Source organism: Dreissena polymorpha, chromosome 15, assembly GCF_020536995.1.
Source record: "Dreissena polymorpha isolate Duluth1 chromosome 15, UMN_Dpol_1.0, whole genome shotgun sequence".
Lineage (NCBI taxonomy): Eukaryota > Metazoa > Mollusca > Bivalvia > Myida > Dreissenidae > Dreissena > Dreissena polymorpha.
Window position 1 is genome coordinate 50,848,587 of NC_068369.1, and position 24,277 is coordinate 50,872,863.

At 36.5% G+C, this 24,277-nt stretch overlaps 1 protein-coding gene across 1 annotated transcript; it reads right to left on the reverse strand.

Annotated features, from left to right (window-relative positions):
• Positions 1-424: 424 nt before the first annotated feature.
• Positions 425-23,188, reverse strand: LOC127859744 (DNA topoisomerase 2-binding protein 1-like). Its single transcript, XM_052397251.1, has 11 exons — positions 23,042-23,188; positions 21,305-21,364; positions 20,597-20,751; positions 15,401-15,496; positions 13,710-13,778; positions 11,975-12,103; positions 8,513-8,659; positions 6,844-6,927; positions 5,403-5,471; positions 2,330-2,593; positions 425-505 (listed from the first exon to the last, which is right to left on the reverse strand). The coding sequence occupies exons 3-11, from the start codon at positions 20,726-20,728 to the stop codon at positions 425-427; spliced, it is 1,071 nt and encodes a 356-aa protein (XP_052253211.1). The 5' UTR covers positions 20,729-20,751; positions 21,305-21,364; positions 23,042-23,188.
• Between the last annotated feature and the right edge of the window lie 1,089 nt (positions 23,189-24,277).

A 24,277-nucleotide genomic window follows, 5' to 3' on the forward strand; every position in this document is an offset into this window, starting at 1 on the left:
TACGTGTTCTGAGCCATCACATCCTCCAACCGCTATTGAGCTTAGAATAGATTGGTTTATACTAGGATCTTACGTGTTCTGCGCCATCACATCCTCCAACTGCTATTGAGCTTGGAAATAGATAGGTCTATACTAAGATCTTACGTGTTCTGAGCCATCACATCCTCCAACCGCTATTGAGCTTGGAAATAGATAGGTCTATACTAAGATCTTACGTGTTCTGAGCCATCACATCCTCCAACTGCTATTGAGCTTGGAAATAGATAGGTCTATACTAAGATCTTACGTGTTCTGAGCCATCACATCCTCCAACCGCTATTGAGCTTGGAAATAGATAGGTCTATACTAAGATCTTACGTATTCTGAGCCATCACATCCTCCAACCGCTATTGAGCTTGGAAATAGATAGGTCTATACTAAGATCTTACGTATTCTGAGCCATCACATCCTCCAACTGCTTGCTGAGCACTTCTCTCATCTCCAGAGACCCCACTGTTTCTTGAGGCTGAAACCAACAAAAGTTTTCTTTATAGGAAAAATACCCTATTTTTTTCTTTTCACACATATTATATGAGCCATGCTCTATGAAAAGGGGGTTTAATGCATGTGCGTAAAGAGTTGTCCCAGATTAGCCTGTGTAATCCGCTTGTTTCAAGAAAGTCTCTTCAGAGCAAAAATCAAGTTTAGGCGGAAAGTGTTGTCCCTGATTAGCCTGTGCGGACTGAACAGGCTAATCTGGGAAGACACTTTTTAATGCACATGAATTAAACCCCTTTTTCACTGAGCACAGCTCATATATTGATAACAAATCTTAACCTGCTACTTTCTCTTGTTCATTTAGTTAATAATGACACAATTACCACGGAAAAAGACAAGGTCAGTAGGTCAACTCAGATTCATTAGTTATGCTCAACACTAACAGACTTTGTAAAACCCGAGAAGGACCTGTCAGATTAGGTTGCAATCGTGTCAGATATTTGGTTAATCTGTCAGACATGCAAGCAAGTTACATGTTAACTTATTAAACTTCTTGTCAGGCACTGTGTCTAAAAGTGCCAGAATGTGTGCCATTGTGTAATTGGGGGTAAGATTTGTCTGTCTGACAGGTTGTTTGGAGTCTGCACTAGGACCTGAAGAACTTACCTAGGCTTGCGGTTCGAGTTTTCTAAAGCTCACCAAATATACTTAAGCTAAGCTCTGGAAAAAGGGGACTTAATACATAGGGGATATTTGTTGGTTTTGGTGGATTATCGATTTTAATTCACGAGTGATCATAGAAAATAATATTTTTACGTGTGGCGCAGCAACGAGTGAAAATATATTTTTATATGATCACAAGTGAATTAGAATTGATATTCCACCGAATCCAACAAATTTTCTTTTTACGTTAAGCTTTTTTCACAGTTTATATACATTGTTAAAGAGTTTAACTAAAGAATTTCGCTAGGATAATGACGTCATTTCGTCAAAAAAAATGACGTCATTTCACAGTAAACAGTGCAAATTATCGATAATTTTCACTGATAATTTTCACTGTTTGAAACAGTAAAATTATCCGTTTTAATTCACTAATATTTCTCTATAAACCACCGGAAAGCATAAAATAAATGTGCTAATTGTAATCAGGCGCGACACTTTACGTCTAAATTTTATTTTCGTTTAGAAAAGACTTCCTTTGACCATAATTTTTCATAAAGCTCTTTGTCTGAAAAATCGTTAATGTTTGCCAGACATTGCATTTTTTTTGTCAGATTTGTCTGAAAGGTTAATAAGGACTATAAATACCTGTAGCACTCATCACGGTTTCCGCATTAGGTTCTCTTAATGTTGCTAATTATACTTATAATACCTGGGCTCTTACCACTGACTCTTTCAGTTAAAGACTAGCGCTTAAGCCACCTGACCAGCCATACTGATAACGATTTAAATTCATTTTTATACTTTGTATACACAATCCAGGTAGTGTCACAAAATATGACGACAACAACATAACTCTCAAAGCGTTTGTAGTGCATTATAATTTTCAGGTTTACATTTGCCTAAAGATGCATATAATGGATATTTAAGAGCATGGTAAATGTTCAGTATTACTGTCTCCTTGCAAATATAGTTACTATAACCAAATTGTGCAAATCTGAAACAATTTTGCAAATGTACTAAAACGTGAAAAGGTCCTTTTAATCAAAAATTAACCTAGTATTCTCAATGTATATAAGTGATAACAGGTCGTTGTTTTTTTCCATTTTTCCATTTTTTACTTTAAAATGATTTATTTATTTATAGCTTTGTTTATTTATAATTTTTTAACAGCACATCTCTCACAAAATACCTGCTGCTTATCTTCTTCTGAGGGGCTCTTATCCAGACTGCCAGTCAATTTGCAGACCAGATTCGCAACTGGAGATTTGCCTCCCTTTCTTGCCGGTGTACCGGACCCAGAGTTGCCTCCCTCGGAATTTCTATCGACAGATGGGGAAGTTTTTTCAGCTTCAGTTTTTGCGGTAACAGCCGATTTGGGAGGCTCTGTGACACTTTTGATGTTCCGTCGTACACGCGGAGTGCGCATGGGTGTTCCTCTGGTGGAAACCACCGCCTGAAAATAATTCATTATTTAAGACTTGCTTTGGGAAAACGGGCCTTAATGCATGTGTGTAAACTGTTGCTCCAGTTCAGCCTGTGCAGTCTGTGCAAATCATTCTAAAGAAGAAAACATATACATAAAGTGGGCAGAGCGATCATTGTCCAGGCGAGATGTCAATTACTTAATTTAATAAGCTTGTGTTCCTGTTCAAAAATGCCTTGTATACTGCACAGTTATGCTTCATGCAATGTGAAATTTTGTAATTGATTTCAGACGTATTCAAGCATTGATTCTTACACCTTAAGATATCAGCACAAACTGCAAGTAAAACTGTCTATTATGCACTTAAGATTTTTACAAATGAATTTCAATAACGTGAGATATTTGCAAAAATAAAGTCCTTAGTGGTGTGTTTACATGCTGTCCTGCCAGTGTGTAAACCCATGAAATCCCAATTGATTCTGCATCCTGAAGCAGGTAAGAGCAAATACATGCCAAATCATTCACGTTATCAATTATTTTAAAAACTGCGTATGCAGCAGTTGAAAGTAGCGAGTTGACATCCAAAAACATGACGGAGAGTCTGTGACTGAAAAAATCTGTTAAAAGTGGAAAAAGTCATATCCCTGGTAAGACATTGTTGACGTTGACGGGACAGAAAAAAAGAATTAAAATGTGCATATTGCCTAAGGGTGCCATGATTGAGTTAACGATTTCTAGATTGAAGATGTCAGTTAACATCAGTTTTTTTTTAGTTTTATTTTAAAGTTTATATTATTGACAGTTTCAAGATGCAAGTTAACATCAGTTCCTTAAAATTAATCAAGACAGTAAGGCCAAACAAAAAAATAGTCTTGGTTCAGGGAACATGGCCAGAAAAAAGTAGGAGGGTAGGTAGGTTTTTTCTTTTTTTTTTTTTTTTTTTTTTACCAGTCGACTGATTTCAGGGTGAAAAAGGGTCAGTTAATGCACCCATGATTGTTTAAACACTGACCAAATGATTAATATTGCACATGTTGTATTTAGTCGTTGTATATTATTCAATATTCCTAGCTCTTTATGCACTTCTTCAGGGCTAGCGCTGGCCCAAAATTTCTTTTAGCCAACCATTTTTTCTTTGTCTGTCTGTGATAGTGTGACCTTCATATTCAAAAGTGAACAAGCCATCTTTATCAGTCTCTGGTGTTTGGGGTGTGACCTTCAGAATTTTTTTCATCATGAGACCTGACCTAGTCTCCGACAGGTGCTCAAGAGTCTGAATAGTGGCTGTCAAAAGGAGGGTAACCTCAGAATAGCACAAGTCTTCCTTCTGGTACATTTTTTGATAAAATGGCAATGGGTTTGAGCGCATCGCACAGGAAGTGAGCAGTGTACATAAATTTGAATGCTGCTATTGGTTTGTACAGGCTAAGGGCGTCACAGTACATTGATTTTGATTCATTATCAAAGCGAAGCCAATTGTTGTCAAGTTTCCATGAGTCGACTCTTTGAATGTTCTAGTGTTTTGTGTTTTAATTTTTTTTTTTTGTTATGACTCTTTTTGCGTCCAACGACGCTTTAAGGTTAAAGACGCCATGTTAGCGACTTTAGAGACAAAGTGGCTACTTCCATTTTTATAGAAGAGTAGATGAATGACTCTTCCTATGTGTTAAAAATTCGAAATTTTAATTAAAATTAAACCGCGCGTGTTTTTCACATTTTTATTTGATTAAAATACGCTGCTGTCAGTTAGCATAGTGTGCGAGTAAAACAAACAAATTAATTAATTATCATCTTTTCATTTCGATCGGAAATTGGCAGAATGTTGTAACATCATCGACATAAAACTAATTATTTAATTATCACTTTTAAATTCAGATCAATAGACAGCTTGGAAATAATTAAAATATTGTCACGCTTCTTTTCATTTTTAATCTTTAATAATACGACATTTGCGACCGGCTGCTATTTTGTTTGCAGACGACAATATTAACTGTGTATTCAAAGTGCACAGTGTCTGCGCATGAATGACCGAATATTACTCCATAGCCCCACCCATTTTTACATTTCATTTAACAACGTCATTTCATGTGTAAGCGAGCTCAATGTTGATTGGCCAGCTAGCATGCGCACTTCAATAACAATAAGGTCAAGCGATGTCTCGTATACACGTGCAGACCGGTTTTTGTTCACTGTTCAAATTGCGAACACTTTCATTGAAACAAAGAGAAAAATATAGAAAACCAATCCAGGTTTAAATGGTGGCTGTTTTCAATGAAATTTTACGAGATTTTTCGCCATCAGATTTTTTTCCATGGACCAAAAAAATCGTTAGGGTCGGGGGCAAAAAATAGGGTCGGTCGGGTTCCCTGAACCAAGACTATTATTTTTTTTGGCCTAAACAGTTTTATTGAATTTTAAATACAAGCGTGCAGCTTCAATAGAAGTAAAGCCGCAATGATTTTGAGGTATACATTGTTATAACTTATTTCATCCTATGTCAAGACTGAAATCACCCTATTTTTCAAAACCAATTGGTGAAAACCCTATTTCCCAAAAAACTATCCGGGGCAGTGCAAGAATTAAAAAAGAAATCCCAGAAATAGACCATTTTTTGAAGATTTTACAGACATTTTAAACTTGATTTTTTCCCCAGATCTTTACTTAACATCTGTTATGTATGGAAGTGTTACAGAAAGACAAATGTATCACTCACCAGGGAAAGATCTACATAAAGGTGTCAGGAAACATCACTCACAAGGAAAAGGTTTTGATTAAAGGTGTGAGGAAAAATTACTCACAAGAGAAGGGTCTGGATTAAAGGTGTGAGGAAACCACTCACCAGGGACAGGTTTGGATTAAAGGTGTGAGGAAACAGCGATTCATCCACTCTTGCATTCTGTTCTTTACACTGAAAAACAAAACAAAACATACATGAGTTACGTGACAACTCTTAACTTGTAAACAAATGCATTTTGTACCTTACTCATAAACCTTTACTTTTTATAAAAAAACTTGTTATTACTTATATTCCCCTAACCAACCAATGCTAAAGAAATCAGACAATGGATATTTCCGATTTAAACGGCTAAGGTCTGTAAACTTTCTGAAGCACACACTGTCCACACACATCCATTTTAACCAAAAGGATGGCCAGTTTATGGTTAGAAAATAATTCTTGTTCATTATAATATATTACAATGTATATTCTAGGAAAGTTAAAAAGAATCAGTTGATATTTTCTAACTGTTACCAAATGGTAGGACATAAAAAACACAACTAAATACTAGTGATAACATATCAACTAATTTCATTTCACTTTGCTTGAATATGGCATATATCAAATAAAACATAGCGATGTGTAGCCAATCAGTGAAGCGCACAATGGAATTGTTACACAATATAAAACACAGCTTTTTGTTGGTCGATATGATCACATGAAGTGAACTAGTTTTCAGCCTTTAAGACAAAGTCAAAGTACATCGATAGTGGGGAACCATGCAACATTTGCCCTTTTCTTGCCATTTTGAACATCTAAAGAGTAAGTTATTTGAAAGGCTGATGAGGTCCTATGAATATTTTTTTGTTCTTCAAATAGGTTGCCCAAAACACTTCATTCTATATGACTAGGAAAATATCACCACCATTATCACTCAAATATCACCACCATTATCACTCAAATATCATCACCACTTTCACTCAAATATCACCAACATTATCACTCAAATATCACCACCATTATCACTCAAATATCACCAACATTATCACTCAAATATCCCCACCATTATCACTCAAATATCACCACCATTATCACTCAAATATCATCACCACTATCACTCAAATATCACCAACATTATCACTCAAATATCACCACCATTATCACTCAAATATCACCACCATTATCACACAAATGTCCAACCAGGCATGAAAGGAAAATGTCAGAAATTAACCCATTTATGCCTAGTGGACTCTCCCATCCTTCTAAATTGGATCAATTTATTTCCAAAATTAGAGATGTCTAGTATATTTATTTCTAGATTTAGAATATTTCTTACAGAAATTCCTTTAAGCAAACAGAGCAGACCCTGCATTATGTGGCGTCTCATCTGGGTCTACACTGTTTGGCAAGGCCTTTTTTCTAGACGCTAGGCATAAATGTAAATGGATTAAGTTTAGGTGACACACAGGCTGAAGATAGAGAGGAAAAAGGGCATACCTACACTCTTCATTAGATTATTGAACATTTTGCACTAATAATCAAGGATTTGAGATCCAACCCTTACCATGTACAACCAATGGGGACTAACAATTTTCAAGCCCTGGGCCTTTGCTTGTTTGAAATCTTTAGTCGTATCGTTCTGCCGACCCTGTAAAAAAAATATATATACATATGCAGAAAATGTCCAAAAATATGTTTTGGTCATATAAACAAAATGGCAATGATGGGAATAAAGAGCTCACCAGATTCCGACCATGTTTAATCATGATTGATCGTAATGTGGCTTCTACGCATGTCTTTTTAGTAAGATTTAACCTGGGGACCTAGTTTTTGGATGCTCATGACCCAGATGCAAATTAAATCTAGACATGGTCAAGATAACCGGTCAGAGAACTAGTGACCTACTTGTTGCACGTACAAGACCAAGATTTGACTTTTCCCAGATAACCAATTATGATCAAGATTGAGAAATAAACGTGGCTTCTTGAAAGGGAACAAGGTTTTTCAAAGATTTGACCTGGTTTTTGAATATACGTTATCCAGATCGCAACCCCTGACTTAATATTGTCAAGATAAACATTCTAGGTAAATTTCATCAAGATTGAATCAGTATGTGGCTTCTAACATGGTAAAATGTTTTGTGTAAAACCAGACCTGAATACCAAGTTTTTGGACACAAGTCACCTGGATTAAAAAATGGCCATAATTTTATGAATTAAAACATTTTTATTAAGTTTAATCAAAATTGGGTCATTAATCTGGCCTCAATATGGTAAACAATTTTTTCAAGATTTAACCTACTGACCTAGTTTTTAGACATGACACAGATTCCGAATTGGCGTAAATATTGTCAAGAAAAAAATTCTCACTAAGTTATATCAAGATTGAGTCATACATGCAATTTCTACATACAAGGTATTTACCAGATTTGACAAGCTTACCTTTTTTTGGATGCAAATGACCCAGATTCTACACAGCCTGCATATTGTCAAGATTAACATATAGACCAAGTTTCATCAACCTTGAGGCATAAATGTGGCTTTCAAAGTGGTAACAATGCTTTTCAAAGATGTTACCTGCAGGTAACCTAATTTTGGATGATCTTGACCCAGATTTGAACTCAGCCTTGATATTGTCAAGATAAACATTCTGACCATGTCTCAACAAGAGTCTGGCCTATAGATTGGAAACAATTTATTATAAAATTTGATATGGTTTTTCAGTCTTTGGTTGAACTTATTCCACATAACAGCTCTACTTAGATATTGTCAAGATCAACATACTAACCAAATTAAGACAAGCCTGTATAATACCCACAAACAAAGTTAACAACTAAAAACACATAATGAGTTGATGATGGACAAAGGGTGACCACAAACGGTCAGCATAAACTCACAAATATTATAAGTAACACATTTGAATCACATGGAATTGTACCAATTAACAAATAGTATTTTGACCTCCGATTGTAAGGTCAATTGCAAGGACACCATGACAATCATTAAAGCACATAATTACTTGAACATACCTCATATGAGGAGAACACCGTACCTCATCACAGAGTACACAGGGTACACCAAAAACACCCCATCCAGTTAAAGACTTCACCAAAAACACCCTCCTCCTTAAAGGGTTCACCAAATCCCTTCATGTTTAAATCAGCATTGAGAACAATTTCAAGAATAATTTTAGCACCGATTGCTTGTCTAACACTATCGAAGGCACCCCTATACCTGAAAGATGAAATGGGTGCAAGTATTGTCGATGGTCCAACGATACTCCCCTCCCAGACACGTGACAATCTCATTAAACTCTGCCTGGTCCTTGGCCAGTCGTCTAGCAACAGTGATCACCACGCCTTGCAGCGCAGTTGGGACATCCTGAAAGAAACAAGAGATGTGTTCGTCAGAAACACAATGCCCCCTATTGCGCCACTTTGAAATATTTTTTTAATTCTTTTTTACATTTGACCTTGAACTTCCACCACTCAAAATGTGCAGCTTCATGAGAACGCCGCTTTGATTTAAAAAAATTTTGTTTGGACCTTTGACCTTGATGGATGACCTTGACCTTCCACCACTCAAAATGTGCAGCTTCATGAGATACACATGCATGCCAAATATCAAGTTTCTATCTTCAATAATGCAAAAGTTATGGCCAACTTTAACGGGTTTTTTTCCGGACAGACGGACAGACTGACATACACACATACTGACATACTGACTGACGGACAGTTCAACTGCTCTATAAAGATTTCCCAGAACAAGGCTTACATGTAACAGTATAAACAAGAGCATCGCCTTGCGGGTGCAGACCGCTCATCTATTTTATTTTTAAAGGTGAAGGGACTCTCAATTTCAATCACAAAGGAGGGAGGGATGGAGTGAAGAGAGGTGTATAGTGTGGGGTGTGGTCATTTATTACATTATCTTCCAAAAATGCGGAAAAAAAATTCGGGGGTGGGGGGGGGAGGGGATTCTTGTGTGCAAAGGTTGGACGGTATTTCAAAAATAAAATAATAAAAATAAATATTTGTGTTTTTAACCGTTTCAAAAAAAAATTGGGGGGTGGGGTGGGGTGGGGGGGTATAGTGTGAGGGTATAGTGTGAGGGTGTGGTGGTCATTTGTGAAATGATTTAAAAAAAATTGGGGGGGATTCGGAGGGGGGGTGGGGGGGAAGGGTGTGGGGGATGGTTTAGGTGGAGTCTATTGTGGTATGTCAGGTAAGAGTTGTTTTGTTAAAGTATCAATCAAATCTAATCATAAATAAAGAAGTTATGGCAATTTTAGCAAAATTTAATAATTTGACATTGACAGTCAAGGTAATTCAAAGGTCAAGGTAAAATTCAACTTGCCAGGTACAGTAACCTCATGATAGCATGAAAGTATTTTAAGTTTGAAAGCAATAGCCTTGATACTTTAGAAGTAAAGTGGATCAAAACACAAAATTGAACCATATATTCAAAGTTAAGTAAAAAAAGGGCCATAATTCCGTAAAAATGACAACCAGAGTTATGCAACTTGTCCTTTTACTGTCCCCTTATGATAGTTTGCGAGTGTTCCAAGTATGAATGCAATATCTATGATACATTAGGGGTAAAGTGGACCAAAACACAAAACTTAACCAAATTTTCAATTTTCTAAGTATAAAGGGCCCATAATTCCGTCCAAATGCCAGTCAGAGTTACATAACAACTTTGCCTGCACAGTCCCCTTATGATAGTTAATAAGTGTTGCAAGTATGAAAGCAATAGCTTTGATACTGTAGGAATAAAGTGGACCTAAACACAAAACTTAACCAAATTTTCAATTTTCTAAGTATAAAGGGCCCATAATTCCGTCCGAATGCCAGTCAGAGTTACATAACAACTTTGCCTGCACAGTCCCCTTATGATAGTTAATAAGTGTTGCAAGTATGAAAGCAATAGCTTTGATACTGTAGGAATAAAGTGGACCTAAACACAAAACTTAACCAAATTTTCAATTTTCTAAGTATAAAGGGCCCATAATTCCGTCCAAATGCCAGTCAGAGTTACATAACTTTGCCTGCACAGTCCCCTTATGATAGTTAATAAGTGTTGCAAGTATGAAAGCAATAGCTTTGATACTGTAGGAATAAAGTGGACCTAAACACAAAACTTAACCAAATCTTCAATTTTCTAAGTATAAAAAGGGCACATAATTCTGTCAAAATGCCAGTCAGAGTTACATAACTTTGCCTGCACAGTCCCCTTATGATAGTTAGTAGGTGTTGCAAGTATGTAAGCAATAGCTTTGATACTTAAGGAATAAAATGGACCTAAACACAAAACTTAACCAAAATTTTCAATTTTCTAAGTATAAAAAGGGCACATAATTCTGTCAAAATGCACGCCAGAGTTATCTAACTTTGCCTGCCCAGTCCCCTCATGATAGTAAGTAAGTGTACAAGTTTGAATGCAATAGCATTGATACTTTCTGAGAAAAGTTGACCTAAACGCAAAACTTAACCGGACGCCGAAGCCGACGCCAAGGTGATGACGATAGCTCATAATGTTTTTTCAAAAAATAGATGAGCTAAAAATTTATTCCTTTTACAACATGTTATTGCAGTGCTTTACTTTGCAAATTCCTCACTTAAAATATTTCAAGATGGCAGACATTTGCAGCGTTTCCATTGACTTGTAAGATTTTCGGAAAGTAGTGAAGATTTTACGTCAGTCACCCTAATGTCTGTGCCATCCGCTAACCAATCAGAAATCAAAAAAAAAAATGGGTAAAATTGGTACTGAGATTCAGAGTAAGCTTAAACAATATTTGTTCTCAAATGATCCCACACTCAAATGATTTGCCCGTATCACCCCCCTCCCCCGAAAAAAAACGCATTTGAATTACATTGCTCTCATATTTGACCCTGGACAGTTAAAATCTGGATTTCCAGAATGATCCGGTCAATGGACAACCTGTAATTTACACATTTGCAAACAATTTATCAGAAATGTTCAACTTTAGTGAGAAGCAGATGTCCTAATGTTTTTTAACTTTAACCCAAATTGAAAGAAGAAGGCCATTTGCGCTCACCTGCAGGGACCCGAAGCAGCTAAAACATTATGAGAGGGTGGATTTCATAAAAGAACAAGCAAATTCGTTGAATTGATATCCCCGCCAATATGCTTCTGGACACAAACGTTTTCTGGACGGATGGGCAACGCCCTTTGACCTCAATGTGTGACCTCGACATAAGCACCTAGGATTATGGGTGTTGAATGTGAAGCACCCCCAGATGATTGTGAACATCTATGGCAAGTTTCATGGCTCTGGCTCATGTGTTAATGGAGATAAAGCTCTAAGCTTATATTGAAAAGCATTTTATCAAGATACAAAGGGCCATAACTCTGTTATTAACAGTCGGTGTACAATGCCATTTTGCGTGCATCATCCTCTTATCCATATATATATATATATTCATACCAAGTTTCAATGAAGTCCGCTTTTCCAAGCTTTTCGAAGACATGGCTCCGGACGGACAGAAAGACCGACGGATGGACGGACAGACAACGCCAAAACAATATCCCTCCGCCTATGGCGGGGGATAATAAAAGTACTTTATGAAACATAAATATTTCATTTCTAGGCACAAAATAACGGCAAATTTTTAATGATTTAAAATATTGTTGTTCTCAGGTGAGCTAAAAAGAAATGGCCAAAGTAAGAACCTCGTAATCTCCGTCCACTTCGTCGTTTTGTCGCTGGGATGAGGCGACAGCACTCTCGCGCTCCTGTCTCCTCTGTTCGATGGTCACCTCCATCTTGGCTCTCATCAGCTCGAACAGCTCACTGTCGTTCTAAACGTTTGGAAGAAAGTGACAATTTGATATAAGGTTCATCTTTAACTTAGAGCGAAAAGAGACGGTTTTGGGTTAAGTTTGTTGTTAAATGTAAATCAAGAAAAATAAAATAAAAAAATTACAATTAATTTGTTTCAATGGCCTTGAAAAGAAGATATTAAAATGTTACTTTTCCCAAAATATTTTCCCCTAAGGGTTCACAAAAGAACTCAAAATAAACTTTAATCTAAAAACATTCTCACATCGTTTCTGGTCAATGTTTCACTTTTTCTTTATTTTTGTCACTTCTGATTTGAAAATGTTTTCTTTTGGATTGTTGAAAAGAAAACAATAGTTTAATACATCAGAATTAATCTTTTCAAACCCTGTTCTACAAACAAGAAGGTCAAGATGGCCCAATGTTGCTCACCTGATCCATTTTGATCAATCTAATGAATCGTTTACAGGTTTTTTTTCCCCACTTTTTGGGAAGATAGCCCATGGCTTTGGAATTGGGAATTTTATCGGCATTTTCATGAAATTGGGAAAATAAATTCATTAGCCTTTTTTCCACATGAAAAGTCCACTGATACGAGAAATACTAAATTTGATATAACTCTTTATAATAATTAAAATTAAAAAAACAAAATCATATAATACTTTGTTACATGTAATTGAATTGAAATTGAGATAAAATACACATTAGACTTCTTTCAAAAAAAGAAAAAAAAATGTTTTTTTTTTTTTTTTTTTTGGAAATTGGGAATTTTTTGCCACATTTTGGGAAAAAAGTATACTTTATGGGATTGGGAACATAGCCGAATTTCGGCTATAAAATCGGGCCAAAAAAACCCTGGTTTATTTGTTACTGCCAGTCAAATGCCAAACCAATCCAATCAGTAATCACTAAGATAACGCAATTTCTATAACTTTAAATGTTATACACTGATGCTCTCACTAAACGACGCTGGAATCAGGAATAAGTCTTGTGTGATAAATATAATATTCTACCTGAGTGGTGAGCTAACAATAAATAGCTACACTATAGCCAGGATTGTTTTTTGCCCAATCGGAAAAACTATGGGTACCAGCCCATTTGGGAAAATGTGCATTGTGAAGTCTTCACGTGAGGATACTGATGCATTTGATTTTGTTGCTCACAAATACTTTTTAGAGGTCAGTGACCTTGACCTAGTGACCTAAAAATGGGTGTGGCATGTAGAACTAATCAAGGTGCAGCTACATACCAAGTTTCAAAGTTGTAGGTGGAAGCACTTTGATTTTAGAGCCAATGTTAAGGTTTTAGCATGACGCCTACGGCGGACGGCAGACGACGAGCTGGCTATGACAATACCTCGGGTTTTCTCCGAAAACAGCCGAGCTAAAAAATAATAAGTAAGTGTAGTCAAGTTATCAATATTATATCAACTTAGGTTCAAGCCATAGAGCTGCATAGGGAAACTAACTAAATGTTATATTTTATCCTCCCCAAAAAATAAAAAAATAACATTTAATTGAACATTTTTTGGACAGAATTTTGGAAATGTGTAGTTTTTCTCTATTGGGAAAGTGCTGTTTTCCAGTACTTTATAAAGAATGAAACAAATCGCTGACTATAGCGTACCAGACTGGGCTTTCTTTTGGCCCTTGCAGCTCTCACATCCTCTGGGGTTTGCAGTGATGCGAGAAACTCCTGTAACATATGATCAATTTGAAAAAAACAATTATCTAGCAATTATTTCTATATATTCAAACAATTTGTATACATCATTTGCGATATAAGTTTGAGCTAATTTTTTTCAAATTTGTCCTGTTTAAAATCAATTTACCAAATTATACTTCCATAATAAGTAAATAATTTTAGCGAGGCAAACCTAGCCACCCTAAAACTTTTATAAATAACGTATATAACTTCATACACTGGAAAGCCACAAAGAAATATTACTGTAAAATCATTATAATTCTTGGGATGTGAACTTTTAGTTGCTTTCGAGGGTTGACCAATCCACGAATGTTGTGCCAACCAATGTACATGATTTTACAGTATTTTTTTAGAGGTCAGTGACTTTGACCTTTGACCTTGTGACCCCAAAATGGGTGTGGCGTGTAGAACTCATCAAGGTGCATCTACATACGAAGTTTCAAAGTTGTAGGTGGAAGCTTTTTTATTTTAGAGCCAATGCTAAAGTTTTAGCACGACGCGGACAGCGGACGTCAGATGACACGACAAGCTGGCTATGACAATACCTCGGGTTTTGTCCGAAAACGCCGAGCTAAAAATGGGAATGTATCTAACGTTGGGGTTTAGAAACATACCTAAGTCTCACCTTTGGGAATGTATCACACGTTGGGGTTAAGAAGAATACCACGGTCTCAAACTTAGGAATTTATCCCACTATTAGGAATATACCTCAAAATTAAACTTCGGAATGTATCAAACGTTGAGGAATGTAACCTGGGTTGTAAACTTGGGAATGTATCACACGTTGAGGAACATACCTTGGTCTTAAACTTGGGAATGTATCACACATCATGGTTAAGCAACATACCACGGTCTCAAACTTGGGAATGTATTGAACGTTGGAGGTTTGAAACATACCTCGATCTCAAACTTGGGAATGTATCACGCATTGGGGTTGAGGAACATACCTTGGTCTCAAACTTGGGAATGCATCCAATGTTGAGGAACATACCTTGGTCTCCAACTTGGGAATGTATCGAATGTTGAGGAACATACCTCGATCTCAAACTTGGGAATTTATCGAATTTTGAGGAACATACCTTGGTCTCCAACTTGGGAATGTATCGAATGTTGAGGAACATACCTTGGTCTCAAACTTGGGAATGTATCAAATCTTGAGGAACATACTTTGGTCTCAAACTTGGGAATGTATCGAATGTTGAGGAACATACCTCGATCTCAAACTTGGGAATTTATCGAATGTTGAGGAACATACCTTGGTCTCAAACTTGGGAATGTATCGAATGTTGAGGAACATACCTTGGTCTCAAACTTGGGAATGTATCAAATGTTGAGGAACATACTTTGGTCTCAAACTTGGGAATGTATCGAATGTTGAGGAACATACCTCGATCTCAAACTTGGGAATTTATCAAATTTTGAGGAACATACCTTGGTCTCCAACTTGGGAATGTATCGAATGTTGAGGAACATACCTTGGTTTCAAACTTGGGAATGTATCAAATCTTGAGGAACATACTTTGGTCTCAAACTTGGGAATGTATCGAATGTTGAGGAACATACCTTGGTCTCAAACTTGGGAATGTATCACACATTGGGGTTGAGGAACATACCTCGGTCTCAAACTTGGGAATGTATCTCACATTCGGGTTGAGGAACTTGCTGGGAGTGTCTATGTCCACTTTCTTTCCATCTTGCCTCTTCAGTTCCTAAAATTGCAGAAAAGAAGTACTTCTACAGTTGCAGTGATTTTTTTTGTCAGATTGGAAAAAGTACTGGTACCAAGCAAATAAGGCAAAATTGATTGAAAGTTTCAGTGCACATTTTATTTGTTCACATGCAAACAATGTGCTTTTGAAACAAAAGTACAGTTTATTCCGCTTAATTGAAAAGCCTATTTGTCACGTCCGAATATGCAATTATCTGGAGTATTCAATTATACAGAATCAGTTATATTTCCAATGTTTTCAATGTTTATCATATACATGTGTGTATGTTATCGTGTTTTTAACCAATTTCAAAGCTATATTGTTAAATACATTGCTAAATAAACTTGTTTTATTCAATAAACGCATAGAAAAGCGCCGATAGTTGTTTTTATTCATTATACGGTGCATTGAAAATAATCCACTCCTACTATTCACTAACTCAAGCAAGACACGTCAACAGTTCTTTTCTAATCGGCAACAAACTCTTTAATTCTTTCCAATTGGCAACAAACTGTTGAAGTGTGTTACTCGACAGTTTGCATTCGAAAGTTTGTGCCTGACTGCACACTGTGATTGGCGTCAGTTTTAACCAGAGACTCCAGTGTTGGCATTGTACTTGGCCCGCATACTACACCTGTTAGTCACGTGACGCTTGACAGACGCTGCATACATGCATGGTGTGAAATGAAAACAAAGGCAGTCAATGCAGCGTGTTTGTCAAAATCGTCGATACGATGGGTATCCTTGGAGATTTATGAGATAATACGCTGGATTATAGTGTGCAATCGATAATTGGATATTTAATTAACCGGGATACGCCATATTTCAGATTAGGCGATGTTTAACAATGGGAAGAGATGCAAATGGTTTGGTGTTTTCAATTTCTATTCAATGAACCGGATTATTCGATTATCCGATATTCAATTAAGTGGAATCTACTGCAAGACATTTTTTTCCTTTTGGGAATTTTTCAGACAGCAATTGTGATTTATGTAATTTTTCTTCAGTTAGGAAAGTGCCCTCAACAAGTACTTGATACGGAAGGGAAAAAATTATTGAGTTGAGTTTTACCTTGACACTGCAAACTCTGTGAAAATACCCTTTAAAACAAGACTATTGTCAAGCAATATATGTCCCCTACCGGAACCATCATTGTCAGAAATTCCACCATTGTCAGAATTGTTTTTTCTTTTTTTTATATTTGTTGCCATAGCAACCAAAATTTTTGACGTAGGAAAAAAATGAAATGATGTGCATAATGTCCATATTGGCATCTATCCATGTTTCAAGTTTCATGAAAAAATATGAAGAACTTTTAAAGTTATCGCAGGATCCAGAAAAAACACTATTGTCAGCAGTATTTCTAGTCTATTTGTTTCCATAGCAACCAGAATTTTTGGCTAAGAAAAACAAAATGAAATGACGTGTATAACGTCCATATTGGCATCTATCCATGTTTCAAGTTTCATGAAAAAATATGAAGAACTTTTAAAGTTATTGCATGATCCAGAAACAAGAGGGCCATGATGGCCCAGAATCGCTCATCTGACTAACCAAATACAATCCCAACCCAGATTTCATCAAGATAAACATTCTGACCAAATTTCATAAAGATAAGATGAAAACTGTGACCTCTATTGTCTACACAAGGTTTTTCTATTATTTGACCTAGTGACCTAGTTTTTTACCCCAGGTGACCCAAATACAACCCCAACCCAGATTTCATCAAGATAAACATTCTGATCAAATTTTATAAAGATTGGATGAAAACTGCGACCTCTATTGTCTACACAAGGTTTTTCTATTATTTGACCTAGTGACCTATTTTTTTACCCCAGATGACCCAAATACAATCCCAAACAGATTTTATCAAGATAAACATTCTGACCAAATTTCATAAAGATTGGATGAAAACTGTGGCCTCTATTGTCTATACAAGGTTTTTCTATTATTTGACCTAGTGATCTAGTTTTTGACCTAGTGACCTAGTTTTTGACCCCAGATGACCCAAATACAATCCCAACCCAGATTTCATCAAGATAAACATTATGACCAAATTTCATAAAGATTGGATGAAAAACTGTGACCTCTACTTGTCTACATAAACAAATTGTTGACGTTTTTTCTATTATTTGACCTAATGACCTAGTTTTTGACCTCAGATGATCCATATACAATCCCAACCCAGATTTAATCAAGATAAACATTCTGACCAAATTTCATAAAGATTGGATAAAAACTGTGACCTCTACTGTCTACACAAGGTTTTTCTACTATTTGACCTAGTTTTTGACCTAGTGACCATGTTTTTGTCAAGAGATGACTAATTGGGTACAGACCGGGTTTCGTTAAATGTTCGAATTGCGAACACTTTCATTGAAACAAAGAGACAAATATAAAAAACCAGTCCGGATTAAAATGGCGGATGTTTTCAACGAAATTTTACTAGATTTTCGCATTTTCGTAATTTAAATTTTTCTTGAGCCAAAATCTCAATATTTTTGCAAATGGCAGCATTGCGAACGTGTTATTATTGGAATAAATGCTCACTATTACAGGGCTCGCGCTGTCGTTCGCCATTTGCGAAAAATATAGCGAATTTGGCTCAAGAAAAATATAATTTACGAATATGCTAAAATCTCGTTAAATTTAATTGAAAACATCCGCCATTTTAATCCAGATTGTTTTTTTTAAACTATTTTCCTCTTTAATTCCATTAACGTTTTGAAGTGCATATGGTAGCTGGCCAATCAACATTGAGTTCGCTATCGGTTAATATTGGGTCATTCATGTGCAGATAATGGAATACACAGTTGATATTGTCGTCTGCCTACAATATAACGGCTGATGGCAAAAGTCAAATAAAAATTAACAAATGAAAAGAAGCGTAACACTCAATAAATTATTTTTAAGCTGATCACTTTACAACTTTCTACCAACTATCGATCTGAATTAAAGGATGATTATTAAATAATTAGTTACATGTTGAAGATGTTACACCTGTTTGTTCTTGATTGAAATTAAAATGTTATAATTACTTTGTTTTTTACTCACAAACTATGCTATTGTAAAGTAATATGTCAACCAAATAATATATTAGTTACGTATTTGCTAAGTTACTTGTTTTCATTTTCTTTCAAACGATATGCACATTTTATTTCATGTGCAAAATTTGTACAATTTTTCGGACTGTCGTTTTCGGATAAAGTATTTTTCGTCGATTATATTATATTTTCGACGTTTTTTATAGAAAAAATAGACTAACAAATACACGTGCGGTGATACGGACGGTGCAGAAAAATCTTTACCAATTTCCTTTCATGAGACAGAAGACTTAGAGCTTTATTTGATAATTACCTTTCAGTTTGGTATATGTCGGAGTTCAATGTCAGAAAAAAAGAAATACTAAAACAAATATGGGCTATAAGTTGTAGTAGCAGCCATTGTGTGAATACGTTTTTTGTCACTGTGAACGGTGGTGGTGGTGGTGGTGGTGGTGGTGGTGGTGGTGGTGGTGGTGGTGGTAGTGGTGGTGTAGTAGTGGTAGTAGTAGTGGTAGTAGTAGTGGTAGCAGTAGTAGTAGTAGTAGTAGTAGTAGTAGTAGTAGTAGAAGTAGTAGTAGTAGTAGTAGTAGTAGTAGTAGTAGTAGTAGTAGTAGTAGTAGTAGCAGTAGCAGTAGCAGTAGCAGTAGCAGTAGCAGCAGCATTACAATACCAATACCAGGGGTTTTTATCTGATTTTGGGGAATGGGCCTGGCCTTTTTTGAGGGGAAAAAAAATCGCGCAAATGCCTGATTTGGGGGAAAAAATCACGCGAAACGCCGGATTTTGGGGAAAATACGGAAAGTCTTAAATAATCAATTTAACATATTTTGCTGTTTTTTAAACAAATTCAAGGCAACAGATAATTTAATTATGCAATATGTTATATTTTCTACACTGGATAAGGTTAACTTATGTATTAAAAGTTAAAAAAAAAAAATTTTTTTTTTTTTTTTTTTTAGGGGAAAAAAATGAAGACTGGGGGAAAATTTACCTGTTGAAGGGAAAAAAAAAATTCGAGGGAAAAGGGCCGTTTTTCAGCGGGTCCCAAAGAAGGAAAAAAAGCCCTAAATACTTAAGAATGATCAAATGGGAAAAGGTAACCTAGCACTGGCAGTAAATATGGGGCTCATTTACAGGTCAGATTTGGAATCTCTGCTGTAAAATGAGATTTTAAATGAATTAAAGTGAGGCAAATGCTGTAATAAAAAGAACATGCATAAACGGTAGTTGTTTCCCTTGTTTGAACCATGCTAAATCCTTACAATGCCTATTTCGAGTAACTGTGACCTTCACCTGTGACCTTGACCTTTGACCTAGTGACCTCAAAATCAATAGGAGTCATCTGCGAGTCATGATCAATGTACCTATGAAGTTTCATGATCCTAGCCTCAAGCGTTCTTGAGTTATCATCCGGAAACCACCTGGTGGACAGACTGACCGACCGACCGACATGAGCAAAGCAATATACCCCCTCTTCTTCGAAGGGGGGCATGAAAATAAAATCCCTACCTAGTTACCCACCCAATTTTACCTGGGTCGGGTTATGCCAAACAAACATATTTTTAAGGATGGCCTAAGTCTTAAAGGTGTTGTTGGTTTGTTTAGTTTTTGAGCAAAATTGTGTTATTACCTTGTAAGTATCACATTCATGCATTTTAAATACAGAGTGGTTCATGTGCATGTACTTGAAGGACATATTTAATCACATTTCTTAAATGTTTGTTATGCATTTATTTGAAAATTGTTCCTATATAATTTCATTTCAATTTTTTCCTTTTTTTAAAATGTCATCTTGTCAATTTGTTTTATTGGATTCAAACATTTTGCTAGTCTCACAAATACAAATAACACAACCACAGATTTATTTGTAACATATTGCTAGTGGTGGGGCTGAATGGTGAGAGGGTTTAGTGCGATCACTATATGCCCTCCTTCGGGGGCATAATAAGCGGAAAGTGTCGTCCCTGATTAGCCTATGAAAACTGCGCAGACTACTCTGTGCGTAAACTTTATGCTTTAAGCCCATTATTCCCAGAACGCGCTAACTTGGTCTTACCTTCACCCTAGATTGCACCGGCGTTGAGGTGGCCAGCCCCACGTTCTCTTTCTGACTACTGCTGTTCTTTGCCGTCCAGTCATTCTTTGCCACCCAGTCGTCATATCTCCAATTGTGCTTCCTGGCCGGCATCTCCTTCAGCTTGTCTTTAGCAGCTGCAATAAAATAAAATTAAGAAATCGTGGTGTTTTATCTCAATTTTGGGCAAGTGTTTCAAAATTGTTTCCAGTATTTGATTTTACTTTGGTTCATATTATATATAGATCTGGATACTGAACTGAATTTAATTTTATATTAAAACAAGAGCTGTCTTCATCGGAAGACATATGCCCCCAAAAACGCTTTTCGAAACCTAAATGCAGATTTTGAAACCTAAACATGGACCCTAAGTTCAAGGTCAAGGGGGTCAAAATTTGTGTGAGTATGGAAAGGCCTTGTCCATATACACATGCATACCAAATATGAAGGTTACATCTGAAGCGACATAGAAGTAATGAACATTTTTCGAAACCTAAGCGCAGAAGTGTGACGGACAGACGGCTGGACAGACAGACGGACAGACAGATGCGATCACTATATGCCCTTCTTCAGGGGCATAAAATTATTATGGAACCAATTATTTGGGAATTTTCAGCTGTCATTTGGTGAATGGGAAAGATTTTTGGCTCCAAATTCGCCAGTTAAAAAACGCTGGTTCAGCATACTTACACTGCTTAGTTAGGACAGGGGTACCGGTGAGAGGGGGGTTCTTGTCCCATCTCCTTTTCACTGTAAACGAAACAATAACACGTTCCCATATTAACTCTTTCAGTGCGGGAACCGAATTTTGAAGGCCTGTGCAAACAGTTTGGATCCAGATGAGATGCCACAGAACATGGCGTCTCATCAGGATCCAAACTGTTTGCTACTCTGATAGTATTCTTTGAAAAAAATCGAAAACAATGCTAATTTTAGAAATTTAGCAGACAACATTTTAACAGATGACAAATTTCCCAGCATGCAAAGGGTTAAATACTAACAACACCAGTAGTCAAAATAATCTTATAATAACTTATATCCTACACAAATCTCAGATAATATATTGAAAATTATTTTTTTTTTGTATTTTTTTTTGAAAATGTTTCTTATTTTATTGTAGTTTTCTAAAATAAAACTTTCATATAAATAAATAAGGATTTATGGACCTGACTGTCACTCAGTTTACAAAGCATGGTCTTTAATTGAAACTTTGCAACGAAAAATTCAGATCACAATTTCTCCCTTTCCCCAAAGTTCCTTAAATAACAAACGGCAGTAGGATACACCTCCGCCGCACTTTGGAAAACAGAGCTTCATGCATATCCGTAAGGTTTGGTCACATATTAGCTAATCTAACACTGTCTGCCTTGAGTGGAAATCATTAAGAAAGAGACTTCCTTATGTAAAATTCCAAACAAGAGCTGTGTTTGTAAAACACAATGCCCCCTACCGCACTTTGAAGACGCACGGCAGCTATTTTAGAAACAAGGTAATATTTTGAATGTAAAGGTCACAGTGACCTTGACCTTTGACCTAGTGATCTCAAACCATGCAGATCTCAATGAGATGCATGCATATGTGAAGTTTAAAGAACATAGACCCAAGAGTTTTCATTTTATGAGCAAGGTTAAAGTTTTGGGACAGACATACACATACAATGACAGACAGACAGACCAAAAACAATATACCCCCGATCATTCGATCTGGGGGCATTAAAAACTAGCGCTTTGTCACAGACGTGACGAATACCCCCACATGCCGCATTGACACAGAATATTTTGCATGTTGTCTTCACAAAAAACAGCGCAAACCATGCTCAATTTTTAAAATGCACTAAGTGACCCCACCCCGTGACCTTGTTTTTGACCCGGCATGGCCCATGTTCAAACTTGACCTACACATCATCTAGATACAACTTCTGACCAAATGTGGTGAAGATCGGATGTAAACTACTTGAATTAGAAAACGGACACCATTCCCAATGTTTAAAAAGCACTAAGTGACACTCGGCCTGTGACATAGTTTTTGACCTGCCATGACCAATGTTCGAACTTGGCCTAGACATCATCTAGATACAACTTCTGACCAAGTTTGGTAAAGATCGGATGAAAACTACTTGAATTAGGGAGCGGACAACATGCTCAATGTTTAAAACGCACTAAGTGACCCCGTGACCTAGTTTTTAACCCGGCATGACCCATATCGAACTTGGCCTAGACATCATCTAGATACAACATCTGACCAAGTTTGGTGAAGATCAGATGAAAACTACTTGAATTAGAGAGCGGGCACTTAATTCGGACCGACCGACAGACAGACCGACCGACAGACAAGCTCACTCCTTTTTCACCCCCTTAACTTCGTTTGTGGGGGTATAATTATCATGCATCCACTAAGCCCTGTTTTCCCAGAGTGCAGCTTACTTACATCTCTCAAAAGGGGGAGTTTCTGCAGGTGCAACATGTTTGGTTGCAGGAAGAAGATTCTTATTCAAAGCTTTACCATCTTTTGTGTTCACCACTGGTGCTTCAGCAATGTCAGTATTCCTAGGCACACCCTTGACCTTAATATCCCCAATATCCCCAATTTGCGACAGAAGTCGAGGCCAAATTTACTTCCCAGTCCTTTGCAGTAGGCTTCAATTCTGTTTCAACAACTGGAATAACTGCCTGATAATTTTCCTGAGATTCAAGTTGCAGTAGCATGGCATCTGAGTCGTTGTTCTCCATGAAATCCCCATCTGTCTGAGAAAATCTGTGATCGCCTACCGCTGAAACCTTCTCATTATTATCCTGATGAAGTTTAGCACTAATATTTTTCTCTCCTTTAAGCACCGCACCACCAGAATTTGGTCCTGCATCAGTTATTCTCCCCTTAATTTTGTTCACATGGTCTTCATCGGCTTCTTTTGAGTCTACTATGTTTTGCTGGCCGATCTCAGATGGGTTGGCTTCCCTTACAGAAACCCTACCAGATCTATTTTCCAAGACTGAGCCATTTTGGTTTTCCACTGTGGGTACCTGAGACATCAGATTGTCATTAGAGACAATTTCAATTAAGTACTTGTCCTCTGGAACTTTTTTACCCTGTCGAGCACAGGACAAAATCCAACTGGAAAGAATTTTTTAAGAGATAATTGTTGATTCAGTTGTATATTATTTAATAAACAGATTTTGAGGTTTGGGGTTTACTACACACTAGAATTACATTTTGAGAGCATTAAAATGAGACACTGGTTTTTAAATATGTGCATCAGAAAGATTTAAAGCCAATAATCAATAATTTTGCAAACATAATTTTGATTTCTAATTGTAACATGACCAATCAACATGTGAAATTATAATGCAACCTTTTTTGTAACATTAAATTTTGAAAGTGATTTAGAAGCTGCTCATTGGTGATTTTACCATGTTAATTAATTTATTTATTTTGACAATAGAAAACTTAAGTGTGGGTCATTAATTTTGAGATACACTTTCAGACAATATTATTAGCATAACTGGTAAACCAATTCTAGAAATTATGACATTATTGAACAATAAAAATCTGCACAATTTCCCACATACATTATCTGCTTTTGAGAGAGTGGTCCTATGAGCCTTGTTCTGGGAAAACCAGACTTAATGCAAGTGCAGTCTGCACAGACTAATCAGGTGCAGTCTG